Here is a 15,430-nt window from a genome sequence, read left to right on the forward strand (position 1 = left end):
GCTAACGCTATAAAGTACGAGAATGATAAGTATGAGACGAACTTACGAAAGAGCCTGCAAATGCTAATAAATCAAGAAAACTCAGCTCCAGGCACGTTCAAGGCTGACATCTGTTCGCTCAAACATAAGCTCGAACAGTTTGATATCGACCGATACCGCGGTGCGCTTGTACGAGCCAGAGCCGATAAAGAGATAACCGGTGAGGCACCAACTAAAAGAGCACTGGCAAGGGAAAGAAAATGGGCCCGCAAGAATGTGATTTCCGAAGTTGAACAAGACGGCATTATTTTGAACGAACAGAACGACATCGAAAACGCTTTCACCCTGTTTTACAAAGGTCTATTTGCGCTTAGAGCGGTAGACTTAGAAATCTTCAGGACAGAATTCCTGGCTTTAATGCCTAGGATTAATGACAACTCAAAAGAGGTGTTAGAGCGCCCGATTACTGTCGCTGAAATAGAGTTGGCTATCGATGACTTAAAACGAGGGAGGTCACCAGGACCAGATGGATTAGGCGCTGAATTCTACAAGACTTTCAAGAATGAATTAGCCCCTATAATAGCCCACCTTTTAGAAGACGCATATGAACGGAAGCGCCTACCGCCTTCTTTCCTGGCCACGCATACAGTTCTCATCCCCAAAACAGAGGATCTAATCGCTTTAAGGCAAGTAAAGTCCTATCGTCCAATCAACTTAACGAACGTCGACTACAAGATCTATATGAAAGTACTGGCTAAAAGACTTCAAACGGTTATAAAAGATTGTTGGACCACACCAGACTTGCGGTATAAGGGATCGGTCAATATTCACTAACATTCACACGGCGAGATGCGTGCTGGAGTGCTGCGATGCACTAAACATGAACGTCGCAATGCTCCAGCTCGATTTGGAGAAAGCGTTCGATCGTGTACCACATGAAATCTTGTTTACACTTTTGCAACACGTCAACGTGGGAGCATCACAGAGGGTGTCGCAATGGCTTACAGGGGATGCACAACGCGCCTAGTAATCAACAAATCGGTAGGAGCACCGATCGAGGTGCAACGATCCGTGCGACAGGGTTGCCCCCTCTCACCATTACTTTTTGCCTTATATATCGAACCCTTCTGCCTTAGTATAATAGACACCAGCTACGTAAAAGGCTTTAAATTACAGCTAACCGAAGTGAAACTGTTGGCATACGCGGATGATGTGGCGGTTTTCTGCGTTGACAATGAGAGCATCTTGAAAACGGTGGAAATTGTTAACCGTTTCTGTGATGCCAGCGGCAGCGCTGTTAACTGGGGCAAGTGCCTTGGATTCTGGCACGGTTCTTGGGCGACGAAACCAGGCACTTTCGCCAACATGCAATGGGCTGATACACCAGCGAGGTACCTAGGCGCTCCTTTAGAGTTTTACCGCGACAGTGAGCCCTACTGGCGGACCCAAGTTGCAGAAGTGCGTGAAATAACGGAGAAGGTGAAAGGAGGGGACTTGTCTATGTTTGCGCGCAGCACTGTGTGCAATGTCTTCTTTGTTACCAAACTGTGGTATGTGCTAAGTGTTTTGCACTGCTCACGCGCCAATGTACAAAGGTTGCACCGTGTATTGGCCATCTTTGTGTGGGGGTCGGCATGGGAGAGGACAAGCCGTACCAACCTCTTCCGGAGAGTTAGTCAAGGAGGCCTGGGCTTGTCGCATTTATTCCTGAGGCAAGTGGTCAACCGTTTTTGTTTCCTTCGAGATGTGAAGGACCCGTTTTTGCGTACTGTAGTACAGATCAGATTGAGCAGACTTTTACCGGATTTTGTGGTATCTACCGAGTGTATACCAGGAGGTGTGTTTGGATTCCTGAAGGAGGTTGCGGTTTCCTGTAACTTCCTCAGCGCACGATTTTCCTACCAATATCTTGCAAAAGTAAAACGCATACAGCTATACAAGGACCTTACAGACCTGGTTTTTCCTGTGCCACTGTATCGAACTATGTACAGCACCCATCCAGGCAGCGATGTTTTAAAGCGTGTGAAGCGAATGTATGTAGCTCCGGGAGCCAAGTACTTTTTCTTCAGGCTGCACACCGGAACGTTGGAGGTAAAAACTTGGATGGTAGAGAAAGGATTGTATGTTCCATGGGGTGATCATTGCTTTATATGTAGAAAGCCAGAAACTATCGAGCATGTTTTTTTGGACTGCTGGGGAGGAGTGTTCTTTTGGGACATTCTTCAAAGAACACTGAAAAAAGATCTGCCCCTTGAACCCCGTGGGATTCGTTTCCTAGCAGTGGAAAATGAAGAAGGTGTACCGTTTGACGCTGTAATGCTCATGGGATTGCACTGTATTTGGAAGGCCTGCATGGCGGCCCGACATGCTGACATCGATGCAAGGCCGGCGCAGGAGTACTTTCGCGAGTCTGTAGGCAGATTCTTGGAAATCTACAAAACTTTGAAACAAGTGCCTGAATGGGTACCGAGAATTGAGCCTCTTGTACATATGAAACGCTTTTAGCGCCTTACGTCAGCCAAGGTTTGGTTGATGGTTTTAGCCCATACCGACGCCATGTACCATTAAGTGTGTGTATACTTTTCTTGTTTTCTTGTGATGTAAGTGTCTGAGCAGGGAATAAAAAAAAAATCTGTCAGGATGGCCGAGCGGTGGGATTCGACTTCCGGCCACCGAGCGTGACGGACGTGTGTATCATGGGCTCCCAAGAAGCGGATTTAGCGGCCCAGCCGGGCCGCGGTATCAGGAGTACGATAAAACCGAACGAGGACTACCAGCTGATTTTGCCGCATTTGCCAACAGGTTCGAGCGTTTTGCATACTGTTTTTTTGCATGGCGACGTCCAAGCCAGGCCATACCGTGTTGAAAACTTTCGTGACGCTCTTGAGCGTCTGTCATTGCTGCCGGAAGTGGTTGCCCTCGGGGCATATCAGATGAATCATGTTTGGGCCGTGACATTCTGCAACGAAGAAGGAAAAAACAAAATGCTACAGGCGGAGGCGTTCAACGTCAAGGACCACCGCTGCGTGGTCATTGACCCACGCAACCAGGGCGTCAGGCTGAAGCTGTTCTGGCTGCTACACGGCGTGCAAGATGACGACGTGAAGGCAGCTCTGGCGGCTTTGGAAAAGTGACCGACATAACTCGGGACAAGTGGAGAGTCAAAGGCTGCGTCGACAAGTCGTCTACTACGCGCTCAGTGACATTGAAGCTGAAGGTGGGCGTTACCATCGAGGACTTACCGCACCAGCTGCGTGTTGGAGAGGACGTCGCACTCGTCCACGTTCCTGGCAGAGCTCCGCTCTGCCTCCGGTGCCGCGGCACCGGACACATACGTCGGGAGTGCCGTGTGCCACGTTGCGGGCTCTGTCGTCGCTTCGGCCACGACGACGCCCAGTGCGTGCGAACATATGCTACCGTAGCTGGTCCTGGTCGTAGGGATACTACTGAGGCGCATATAATGGACGAAGTCGACGCGGTAGAGGCGACCCGTGAGAGTCGGGAAGACGCAGTACCGAAAAGCATAGCCTCAGAAAAAGCAACGCTTCCCACGGCACATGAGGCTGCCAACTCAGAAGAACCACCTGTGCCTGACACCAGAACTGAGGCGGACGCGGGAAAAGCAGATGATGCTGCGGTAGGTGCAGCTGAGACGGTTTTGGAATCGACCGACGAGAAGGACGTTGACACGGAGATGCCCGCGGCGTCAACTTTGCCAGCGAAGAGGACGCACGACGAAGCTGATGACAAGGCGACGAGCTACGACGGGACGGACCATGAGGAACCTCTTCCCAAAGCTCCTCCTGTTCGACGCGCGGCCTACAAGCCCAAGCCGAACATCCCTCCTGATCGTAGGACTTCGTCGGGCGTCCCTCCGCCTTAGCGGAGGTGCCTTGCGGGGTCTTCGTGTTGGTAACCCGGTCTTCGATCGGGTTCAGTGCTGACACTGCCGTACTTTGCAAGCTGGAAGGTTTTTTGATGAGGTGAGCTGCAAACCGATGTCACTTCGAGAGCGGCGAATCCCAACCATTTAGATGGCGTCTCAACTAACATCTAGCTTGCGTATTGCCACACTGAACGTGAGAGGTCTTTCTGCGCGAAGAAGGCAAAATCAGCTTAAACGTCTCTTGTTCGAAAACGAAATCGATCTGTTGGCTGTTCAAGAGACAAAAATTGAAAGCGAAGAGTCGACAGATGCGATGGCAGAAATTTACCGTGCACAGTTCAGTGTTTGCGTGTGCCATGCAGAAGGAAAGTCGGGAGGGTGTCTGATTCTAACTCGAAACGGCAAAGTCGCCGTGGAAACTGTATTTTCCTGTGAAAGTGGCCGGATTGTAGCATGCGATTTTTACTTTTCTGGTGTAGAGTGGAGAGCTGTGTGTGTATATGCACCTAATAGAATTCCCGAACGAGATGCCTTTTTTCGCAGTGTTCAACCTTTCCTGCTGACAGAAAAGCGTATACTATTGCTTGGAGATTTTAATTGTGTGTGTAGACCTGAAGATAGAACAACGAACAAAACCCTGCAGGACACGAGTGCCGAGCTGCTGTTCTGAGATAATTAATGAGGCAGAATTGGAAGACATTGGCATTATAATGCAAGGTTCTGAACAAGCACAGTACACGCATTTCCAAGGCGTTAGTCACGCAAGGCTGGACAGAATTTATGTTTCTTCTGAAGTTGTGCCCTTGTGTTCCCAGTACCAGACTGTGCACGTCAGCTTCAGTGATCATTCTTTAGTCGTGATCACACTTGGGGAGAGGAAAAGGACTGTCAAGTTTAGTTGGGAATTATGGAAATTTAATGACTCATTGTTGGAAGAGGACGAGTTTAGCAAGAAACTAAAAGACTCAGTCAAAAGCTTGCTAGAAAAAGAGACAGACTTTATACAAACAAGGGAACAATTTAAATGCGACGTGAAAGTGGCCGCTATAGAAAGAGCATGTGTTTTAAAGCGTAAAGAAAAACAGCAAGAAAAGGAACTTCGTACCGAGCTTGAATTCATGCTCAGCATGGAAGGCGTCAAGCCGGGGTTGTACAGACAAGAAATAAAAGAGACCAAAACTAAGCTTGAACTAATAGATGAAACGAAATATCGAGGTGCTGTGATAAGGGCGCGCAGTGAAAGATTTTGGCTTGGGGAGACGCCCACAAAAAGGGCGCTCAGCGACGAAAAACAGTATGCAGTTTCGAAAGAGATAAAGGAAATTTGTTATCGCAATGACGTAACTTCCGAATCTGAGGTGATTGAAAGGGCGTTTCTGGAATATTACCAAAACTTGTTCAGCCTTAAAACGCCTGATGTTGAACATTACAAAACTGCATTCATGTCGCTAATGCCAAGAGTCGAGGAGGACCTGGCGCAGGTACTTGAGGAGCCCATAACGGCAGCAGAAATCGAAGCTGCAATACAGCAGCTGAGCTTAAACAAGTCGCCTGGGCCGGACGGCCTCGGTGCCGCACTTTACAAGGCTTTGAAAACAGAAATGGCAATAGCATTGCAGCGCGTAATAAGCGAGTGTTACGAAAGAAAGTTAACTCCGCCGTCTTTTCGAACTTCCCACGTGGTGTTAATCCCAAAATCGTACGACCCTAGTAGGTTGCAGTCAGTTGAGTGTTACCGCCCAATAAGCTTAACTAACGTAGACTACAAAATATATATGAAAGTGCTAGCCGGACGACTCCGAACAGTAATTAAAACCCTTGTTGGCCCACACCAGACCTGCGGCATAAAAGACAGATCCATTTTTACTAACATACACGTAGCTAGGAGTGTCCTTGAATGCTGTGATGCAACGGAGGGTCGTGTCGCCATGATGCAACTGGACCTGCATAAGGCGTTTGATAAAGTTGTGCATGAAATTTTGTTCGTGCTTTTGGAACATGTGAATGTGGGATGTGTCATCACTGATGGCGTGAAAATGGTTTATGATGGCTGTACATCAAGGTTCATAATTAATAACCGCCTGAGTAATAGTATTCCTGTCTTGTCGTCAGTGAGGCAGGGTTGCCCTCTTTCTCACTGCTTTTTGCACTTTACCTGGAGCCCTTTTGTTTAAAGCTGTTAACTACGCAAAACATTCGAGGTTACGCCTTTTGTCTTACTGAAGTGAAGATATTGGCATATGCAGATGACATAGCAGTGTTCTGCAGAGACCAGGAAAGCGTGCAAGAAGTGGTGAGAGAAGCCGTAAATTTTTGTGATGCAAGTGGCTGTGCGATAAGCTGGCAGAAATGTTTTGGTTTTTGGCATGGAAAGTGGCAGGCCACGCCAGAAGTATTCTGTCAAATGAAGTGGGTAGACACGCCAGTAAAGTACCTCGGCGTGCCGCTAACCAACTACAGAGAAAGCAAAGAATATTGGGCCCATGAAACCGAACAAGTCAAAGCTCAGACAAGCAAATGGGGCGGTCACAACTTTTCCATGTTTGCAAGAGCTACGGTGTGCAACATGTTTTTAATAGCGAGGATTTTTTACGTTCTGCAAGCGTTAACTTTGCCAAGGACTTCAGTGCAAAGGTTGCACAGAGTGTTTGCAACATTTATTTGGCGGGTTCGACCCCGGCCGCGGCGGCTGGAATTTCTTTGGAGGAGAAATTCTAGAGGCCCGTGTACTGTGCGATGTCAGTGCACGTTAAAGAACCCCAGGTGGTCGAAATTTCCGGAGCCCTTCACTACGGCGTCTCTCATAGCCTTAGTCGCTTTGGGACGTTAAACCCCACAAAACCAAAACCAAACATTTATTTGGGCGTCAACATGGGAACGTACCAGCCGATGCAATCTGTTCCACAAGGTGCGGAACGGGGGGCTAGGGTTATCAAATTTATTTCTGAGACAGATAGTCACTAGATTCTTTTTCTTGCGTCAAGATAATGATTTTCTGCGAACTGTTATACAAGTGCGATTGTCAGAATCACTGCCTGATTATGTTGTGTCATCCATGTCTGCAGGGCGGAGTGGGTTAAGTGCTTTTTTGCAAGAAGTTGTTGCAGCAGTCCGTATTCTTCGGTCAAAATTTTCCGATGAATATCTAACCATTGTAACAAGGAAAAAGATGTACAAGGACCTGCTTGATGTGTTTCTGCCAGTGCCTATTTATCGCAGTGCATATCTTCTGGGTCCCGAAAGGGATGTGCTAAAAAGAGTCATAAGAATGCAGGTGAAGCCTTCAGTGCGGTCTTTCTTTTTTCAATTGCATACTGGAACCCTCCCAGTGAAGCCATGGTTGCAAAGCAAAGGCCTTTTTGTACCTTGGTCAGTAGAGTGTCTTATTTGCAAGAAAGTGGAAACTATAGAACATATCTTTCTCGACTGTCATGACGCTGTTTCTCTTTGGGATGTGTTGAAGCGCACACTGAAAAAAGATTTCCCCCTGACTCCTTTTGGAATACGCTTCCTACCATGTGCAGAGCCAGGTGAAGTGCCTTGCGACCTGCTAATGTTGCTCTGCATGCACAGCCTATGGCGTACGCGAATGGATGTCAGGCATGAACATGTTGTTGTGAATCCGGCTCATCAGTATTTCATTGAGAGCATCATGTATACTCAGGAAGTTTTCGGACAGCAAGCTCCTCAGCCTGAGTGGCTGCCTGTCCTCGACCAACTAAAATCATTTAACCCATTTTATCATCGTGCACTAGCTAGAAACTGACCTGTGCTTTTATTTTCATGTCATTGTATTTTTGTTTTGTTTGCCCGGCCAAGTCGGTAATAAAGAAAAAAAAAATGTCAGGATGGCCGAGCGGTCCAAGGCGCTGCGTTCAGGTCGCAGTCCGGTCTTCCGGGCGTGGGTTCGAATCCCACTTCTGACATCACGTTCTTTTTTTATGCCCGCAAGACCAAAAAGGAAGGCTTCATCTCTGCACCGATCTCACTGCACTCGTGTTCTGTCAGGATGGCCGAGCGGTCCAAGGCGCTGCGTTCAGGTCGCAGTCCTGTCTTCCGGGCGTGGGTTCGAATCCCACTTCTGACATCACGTTCTTTTTTATGCCCGCAAGACCAAAAAGGAAGGCTTCACTCTGCACCGATCTCAATGCACCCACGTTCTGTCAGGATGGCCGAGCGGTCCAAGGCGCTGCGTTCAGGTCGCAGTCCGGTCTACCGGGCGTGGGTTCGAATCCCACTTCTGACATCACGTTCTTTTTTTATGCCCGCAAGACCAAAAAGGAAGGCTTCACTCTTCACCGATCTCACTGCACTCGTGTTCTGTCAGGATGGCCGTCATTCTACTTGCGGCCACCGAGCGTGACGGACGCTTGTAGAATGGGCTCCACTGGAGCAGCGATTGCGGCCCGTGCCGGCCGCGGAAACAGGATTGCTGAAACTGCTGATAACGAGTATCAGGTTCTTTTCCCAACTTTGCCTACCGGACGGGTGGTGTTAAATACTGTTTTTCTTCATGGCGATGTGCGACTGCGGCCCTTCAAAGTTGCAGACTTCCGCGATGCCCTGGTCAAGAACGAAACTCTCCCTGACGTGATAGCGGTGGGGGCGTACCAGGTTAACCACGTATGGGCGGTGACCCTGAGCACTCCCGAGGCAACCAAGCGGCTGCTCGCCGTGAAGGAAATGCAAGTGAAAGGGGGGCGGTGCATGATCATCGACCCTGAGGACCAGCATGTCAAACTACGGCTGCATTGGATGCTGCCCGGCGTCGATGACGAGGACATCAGAACGGCATTTGCAGCGTTCGGAAAGATCACCGCAGTGACCCGTGAACGGTGGCGAGTTCAAGGAATGACTGAAAAGGCTTCTACTACAAGGACTGTTTTATTGAAGATGAAGCCAGGCGTAACAGTCGAAGACATTCCTCATCAGCTGAGGGTGGCAGGAGAGCTTGCGCTTGTGGTTGTGCCTGGTAGGCCAATGCAATGTCTGCGCTGTCGTGGCACTGGACACGTACGGCGGGAATGCAAAATTCCTCGCTGTCAGAAATGTAAGCGATTCGGTCATGGTGAGGCTGATTGCATTCGCACCTACGCATCGGCCACGGGAGCTGCGTTGGAGGACGAAAAGGCGGAGCTGCAAATGGATGCCGCTGAAGCTGAGGAGGCGGCTAAGGGGGCAGGGGGAGCGGAGAAGGTAGCAGCAGCCACCGTCTCCTCAGCTGCTTCCGCGGAAGACACCGAGACGCCCAGCGACCAAGGGAAGGAGCCTGAACTTCCAGGCGCCGCGGCCACCGAAACGGCAGGGGACGGCGGATCTGCAGGTGCTTCAAAAACCGAGGTTCCCGAACCTATGTGCAGCGACGAGGGCATTGATGACGGCGACAGCCGCATGGCGAGCGTTAGTGCTCCCGTCAAGCGCCCTCACAGTCTGACTCTCAATGAAGGGACCAACGATACTACCACCACTGCAGAGGAGCCTCCAACGAAAGCTGCGCAGGCCCGGCGGCCTGCATTCAAGCCGCGCCCCAACGTTTCATCTGAAAGACGAGTCGCCGCAAGTTCACCTTTGAGGCAAGGCCATGGCGACCGACCTGAGGACCCTGGCGTCACACGAAGCGTCTAGCGATACGCTGGACGTGAGAGATAAGCGCCATGCTCTCGGTCTCTACACCTTTTTGTCGAAATGGCTCCGCTATGTTGTCTGAAAATAGCCACACTTAATGCAAGGGGGTTGGCGGGTAAAAGAAAACAGAGTCAAGTATATCGACTTATAACAGACTATGACATCGACCTGTTGGCGGTGCAAGAAACTAAAGTAGATGGGGAGGAAGAGACCGGGAGCATGGTGCAGCGTTTCACGTGTAGGTATTACGCAGTAGTGGCTCATGCAGTTGGAACGTCGGCTGGGTGTGTGCTCTTCGTCAAAAAGCTGCCGGGCCTGGTTGTTCAGGCTTTTGCAACATGTTCTCATGGACGATTTATTGTGCTTGATTATGCTTACATGAATGTGGAGTGGAGAATAATCTGCCTTTACGCACCTAACAAAGTTGACGAGAGGGCAGCCTTTTTTGGAAAAGTTGAGGAGTACTTCACTGTCGAAAGGCAAATGATCGTCATGGGTGATTTCAACTGTGTCTTGGCTGCGCGTGACAAAACAAGTGATAGAATATTCAGAGACATAAGTACCGAAAGACTGTCCGAGTTAGTGGAAAAATGGAATATTGAAGATGTGGCTGACTGTTTAGAGGGTGAGCGGGGTGTGCAATTCACGCACTTTCAGCGGACGAGTCACGCACGCCTAGACCGTATTTATATGGCGGTAGACCTGCTGCCAAAATGCAACAATTACAAGGTTGAACCGGTGTCCTTCTCGGACCACTGTTTGGTACAGTGTAGGATAGGAACAGCAAAACGGGACAATGCTTTTAATTGGTACTTGTGGAAATTTAGTGATAAGCTGTTAAAGTGTGAACGTTTTTGTGACAATATAAAAGAAGAAATTGGCAAAGTAGAGCCAAATTCAAGACAAAAGTTTTGGGAGCAGTGGGAACTATGTAAGCAGCAAATTAAAATATACGCAATTGAAAAGGCTAGCTGCTTGAAAAAAGAGAAAAAAATTAAGGAAAAGGATTTAAGAGAACTGCTGCGGAAACTAATTGAGCAGGAGAGTAAAGCTCCTGGTAAGTGGATTGATGACGTAAAGAAAATTAAACCAAAGCTTGAAGTTATGGAACAAGAGCGTTATCGCGGTGCGCTGGTGCGTGCGAGAGCCGAAGAGGCGGTTTTCGGTGAAACACCAACAAAACGAGCATTGGGCATGGAAAAAGCACGGGCTGAGCGCAATAGGATTGATAAAATTGAATTGGGAGGTGTCGTAGCAGATGACGAAACGCATATAAAGCAAGCTTTTGCTGAATTCTATCAGTCGCTTTTCGCAAAACACGACGTAGACATCGACACATTCAGGGGAAGGTTTCTAGGAGCGACGAACAGAAACAGAGATTAGAGGCACCAATTACTGAATCCGAAGTGCAAACAGCAATAGAAAATTTAAACTCGGGTAAGTTGCCTGGACCAGACGGTTTAAGTGCGGCTTTCTATAAAGCCTTTAAGCACGACATTTCCCCTTTGTTAACGGTACTCTTTAATGACGCATATGAATTAAAAGCACTACCTCCTTCCTTTGGGGTATCTTACACTGTCCTAATTCCGAAAACGGAAGATAGTGAAAAGTTAAAGCATGTTACAGCCTACAGGCCGATTTCACTTACGAACGTGGACTACAAGATATTCATGAAGGTGCTAGCAAGGCGGTTACAAAGAGTAATGAATGTGATAGTTGGTTCTCATCAGACGTGCGGCATCAAAGGTCGTTCTATTGTGTCTAATATTCATAAAGAAAGATGTATTCTTGAGTGTTGTCATGTTACGAACAGTCCTGTTGCTATCCTTCAGTTAGACCTGGAAAAAGCGTTTGATTGCGTGGCACATGAACTTTTGTTTTTAATTTTGGATCACGTGAATGTCGGGTCAGTCATCAGGAAGGGAGTGGCCATGGCGTACCGAAACTGCACAACGAGACTAATAGTAAATAAGAGTCTGGGGGCCCCCATAAGCGTGAAGCGTTCGGTGCGCCAAGGCTGCCCCCTAAGCCCTCTTTTGTTTGGTGTATACATAGAATCCCTGTGTTTGAGCATAATACAGAATGACGGTATTCAAGGATTTAAGTTACAAGCGACAGAAATTAAGTTGCTGGCTTATGCGGATGACGTAGCTGTTTTCGCTACTGATTATGAGAGCATAAGGAAGGCCATTGATTGTGTTCGGCAATTTAGTCAATCGACAGGAAGTCGAGTCAACTGGGCCAAATGTATTGGCTTCTGGCATGGTGAGTGGCCAGCCACTCCTGTTAACTTTGCGAATGTGTCCTGGGTGACGACCTCAGTGAAGTACTTAGGTGTCCCACTCGAATGTTATCGAGATAGCGAACCGCATTGGAAAAGGCAGCTGGAAGACACCCGGGCAAAAGCTGGCAAGTGGAAAGGGGCTATGTTATCTACATTTGCCAGAGCTACAGTGTGCAACTTATTCTTCATCAGCAAGTTGTGGTACGTGATGCAGGTACTGCACTGTTCGCGATTTAACGTGCAGAAGTTGCACCGCATCTTTGCTGTGTTTGTCTGGGCCTCGAGCTGGGAACGATGCAGCCGGACAAATTTGTTCAGAAGTGTAAAAGACGGAGGACAAGGGCTCGGCCATCTGTTTTTGCGCCAAATCGTCAGCAGATTTTTATTCTTTCGAGACGCGAGTGACCCGTTCTTGCGCACAATCTGTCAAGTAAGGCTGGGCCATGCATTACCGGAATGGATTGTTGGAACAGATAACATTCAAGGTCGTATTTTTGGCTACACCAGAGAAGTGGTTATGAGTGTTAGATTTCTAGCTGCTCGTTTTTCGCAGCAGTACCTCTCTACTGTAAAAAAGAAAACACTCTATCGGGATTTACGAGATGTTGTTCTGCCTGAACCACTGTACAGGGCCATATACCGTGGAGGCCAGGGCGGTAATGTGTTGAAGAGGGTGAAGAAAATGCAGGTACCAGCAGCAGCCAAAAGCTTCTTTTTCAGATTACACACAGAAACACTGGCCGTGAAAGTGTTTATGGAGAAAAAGGGAATGTTTCTTCCTTGGGGTTCAGATTGTCTGATATGTAAGAAGCCAGAGACAATCGATCATGTATTCTTGCACTGCTGGGAAGGCGTCTACTTCTGGGACGTCTTGCAAAGAACGCTGAAGAAAGACTTGCCTCTAGACACGTATGGAATACGGTATCTCCCTCTACAGAACGAAGAGGGAGTGCCTTATGATGCAATACTGCTGCTGGGCCTCCACGCTATTTGGCGCTCACGAATGGCTGGATACCACTGTGAACCGGATGCGAGGCCTGCACGAATTTACTTCCGCGAGAGTGTGCACTGGTTTGTCGAAATACAGAAAACGGCTGCTCACGTTCCTGAGTGGCTCTCGAGGGTAGAGCCTTCGGTGTCCTTAAAGGGCTTTTAGCATGACGATGCCTGCAGCAGACGGTTGAGTGTGAGTACCACCTGAAAGGGGTACAATGTAAATTTCCTTTAGTGTTTGTGTACCGTGTCGGAGCCCGGCAATAAAGAAAAAAAAATGTCAGGATGGCCGAGCGGTCCAAGACGCTGCGTTCAGGTCGCAGTCCGGTCTTCCGGGCGTGGGTTCGAATCCCACTTCTGACATCACGTTCTTTTTTATGCCCGCAAGACCAAAAAGGAAGGCTTCACTCTGCACCGATCTCAATGCACCCACGTTCTGTCAGGATGGCCGAGCGGTCCAAGGCGCTGCGTTCAGGTCGCAGTCCGGTCTTCCGGGCGTGGGTTCGAATCCCACTTCTGACATCATGTTCTTTTTTATGCCCGCAAGACCAAAAAGGAAGGCTTCACTCTGCACCGATCTCACTGCACTCGTGTATGCGAAATGGAGGACAGAACGCCAGCCAACACCTGCAGAGATGCAAGTGCGGTATATCTGACAGACCTTATAAATGAGGTAGACTTGCTGGATGGGGCCTATTTGGCAAGAGGGGGCAAGCGTCAACATTTCACTCATTATCAAGGATCTAGCCGTGCTAGATTGGATCGTGTTTACATATCGTCACCACTTGCTCCTAACTGTGAGGACTATGTGGTGGAGCCAGTTTCATTTAGTGACCACAGTTTGGTTATGGTATCACTAGGTAGAAAGAAAAGGAAGAAGGTTGAATGGGGCTTGTGGAAACTCAACGCGGATTTGTTGAATGGTGACGCGTTTGTTTTGGGAACGAAGGAAGAATTACACGCACTTTTAACATCAGACGGAAGGACCATAACTGAACGATGGGAAACCTTTAAACAAAAGGTTAAAATGAAAGCAATAGAAAGAGGGGGCGAGTTGAAGCGTAATGCGCAGAAGGAAGAGAAAAGCCTCAGACAGGAGCTAGAAGCGCTGCTTCAAATAGAAGCCCAACTCCCCGGCGGGTTCGGACAGGAAATACTAGCAATAAAAAGAAAGCTTGAGAAACTAGACGAAAATAAGTATAGAGGAGCAATAATACGTGCACGGGGAGAAAAGCTACTGGCGGGTGAGGCTCCAACTAAGCGTGCCTGGTCAGACGAAAAAGCATATGCTAGAGCTAAAGAGATATTAGAGATAGATTACAAGGGGAAAACAACGCATGACCAAGCTGGTATTAAGAACGCATTTGAGGATTGCTACACGGAACTGTTCGGCCACAGATTACCCGATAAACCGGGGATTGAAGAAGGTTTTTTCACAGTAATGCCTAGGCTGGACCTTGATACTACAACGGCACTCGAAAGAGATATCACCGTTGGTGAAGTCGAAAGAGCCATCGACGAACTAAACCTTGGAAAATCGCCAGGTCCAGATGGACTGAGTGCCGCTTTTTACAAAGAGTTTAAACCTGGTGTCGCTGTGACCTTGCAAGGGGTGTTCGTGGAGTCATTCGAGTGTGGATTATTGCTGCCCTCTTTTACGCGCGCAGGTACCTTACCTGTTAAAAATTCAGGGGGCACTTTGACTGTCTAAAGTGCGTAGAGGCGAAAGCGTTTTCCGCACCACTTTCAGTGCTTCTGTGGCACTGGTGGCGTCACATGTAATTGAGTACTAATTACTAAGTGATGACAAATCACTAATTAATGGTTAATTACTGATTAATGCCTGAATACTAATTAACTGCTAATTAAGCTTAAGCTTAAGCTTCGCCTTTAGGAGTGGAACGCGACAGCATGTTGTAGCGCTGCCAGGGAGTCCACGGAACGCCACCACCCGTTCGGCGCGATGCTTTGCCGTTTCAACGCAACGGTTTTTGAGGAAAGGAAATGGCGCAGTAAATCTCTGTCATCTCGGTGGACACCTGAACCGCACCGTAGAGGAACGGAGGAAGTGGAAGTGAAAGAAGAAAGACGAAGATGGCCCGTAAGAAGAAAATGAAAATTGTATTTGAGGAAAGAAAATTACGCAGTAACTGTCTCACATATCTCGGTGGACACCCGTCGAAATTCAGGGGGGGGGGGTGCACTTTTTTGACCTAAAGTGTGGTCACTGATGTGTGGTTAAGATGTTAAGCTTCGCCTCTGAGAGTGGAACGCGAGAGCGTCTTGCAACGCTGCCAGGGAGTCCATAGAACGCCATCGCCCATTCGGTTCTACGCCTCGCTCGTCGGTAAAATGGTTTTTGAGGAAAGGAAATGTATTTCTCTCTCATATCTCGGTGGACACATAAAAATCGCCGGAAGGGAAGGGAGGAGGATGGCAGTGAGCGAAGACACCGTATTCACTAGACGTGCCTTTGTTCATTCCAAACCATCGAGCTGGCATGCTACATGAATATTCATGTAGCACGCAGCGTGCTCGAGTGCTGCGATGCTTTAAATAAGAAAGTGGCTATGGTTCAAATTGACTTTGAAAAAGCATTTGATCGGGTGTCTCATGAAATACTCTATTGTTTGTTGGAACATATTGGTATTGGTTCGGTTGTT

The 15,430-nt window shown here is 48.3% G+C and overlaps 1 protein-coding gene and 5 non-coding genes across 6 annotated transcripts; all 6 read left to right on the plus strand.

Moving 5' to 3' along the window:
• The first annotated feature begins 7,707 nt into the window (after window positions 1-7,707).
• Window positions 7,708-7,791, plus strand: TRNAL-CAG (transfer RNA leucine (anticodon CAG)). Its single transcript has one exon. It is a non-coding gene; the product is annotated as a tRNA-Leu (tRNA).
• Window positions 7,792-7,868: 77 nt separating this feature from the next.
• Window positions 7,869-7,952, plus strand: TRNAL-CAG (transfer RNA leucine (anticodon CAG)). The gene has a single exon. It is a non-coding gene; the product is annotated as a tRNA-Leu (tRNA).
• A 75-nt stretch (window positions 7,953-8,027) lies between these two features.
• On the plus strand, window positions 8,028-8,111 carry TRNAL-CAG (transfer RNA leucine (anticodon CAG)). The gene has a single exon. It is a non-coding gene; the product is annotated as a tRNA-Leu (tRNA).
• Window positions 8,112-8,572: 461 nt separating this feature from the next.
• Window positions 8,573-9,490, plus strand: LOC149362945 (uncharacterized). Its single transcript, XM_089569841.1, has one exon. It carries the CDS (start codon window positions 8,573-8,575, stop codon window positions 9,488-9,490), a length of 918 nt encoding a protein of 305 aa, XP_089425967.1.
• Window positions 9,491-13,046: 3,556 nt separating this feature from the next.
• Window positions 13,047-13,130, plus strand: TRNAL-CAG (transfer RNA leucine (anticodon CAG)). The gene has a single exon. It is a non-coding gene; the product is annotated as a tRNA-Leu (tRNA).
• A 75-nt stretch (window positions 13,131-13,205) lies between these two features.
• Window positions 13,206-13,289, plus strand: TRNAL-CAG (transfer RNA leucine (anticodon CAG)). Its single transcript has one exon. It is a non-coding gene; the product is annotated as a tRNA-Leu (tRNA).
• Window positions 13,290-15,430: the final 2,141 nt, after the last annotated feature.

Source organism: Amblyomma mixtum, chromosome 2 (genome assembly GCF_055824585.1).
Source record: "Amblyomma mixtum isolate Tamu chromosome 2, ASM5582458v1, whole genome shotgun sequence".
Lineage (NCBI taxonomy): Eukaryota > Metazoa > Arthropoda > Arachnida > Ixodida > Ixodidae > Amblyomma > Amblyomma mixtum.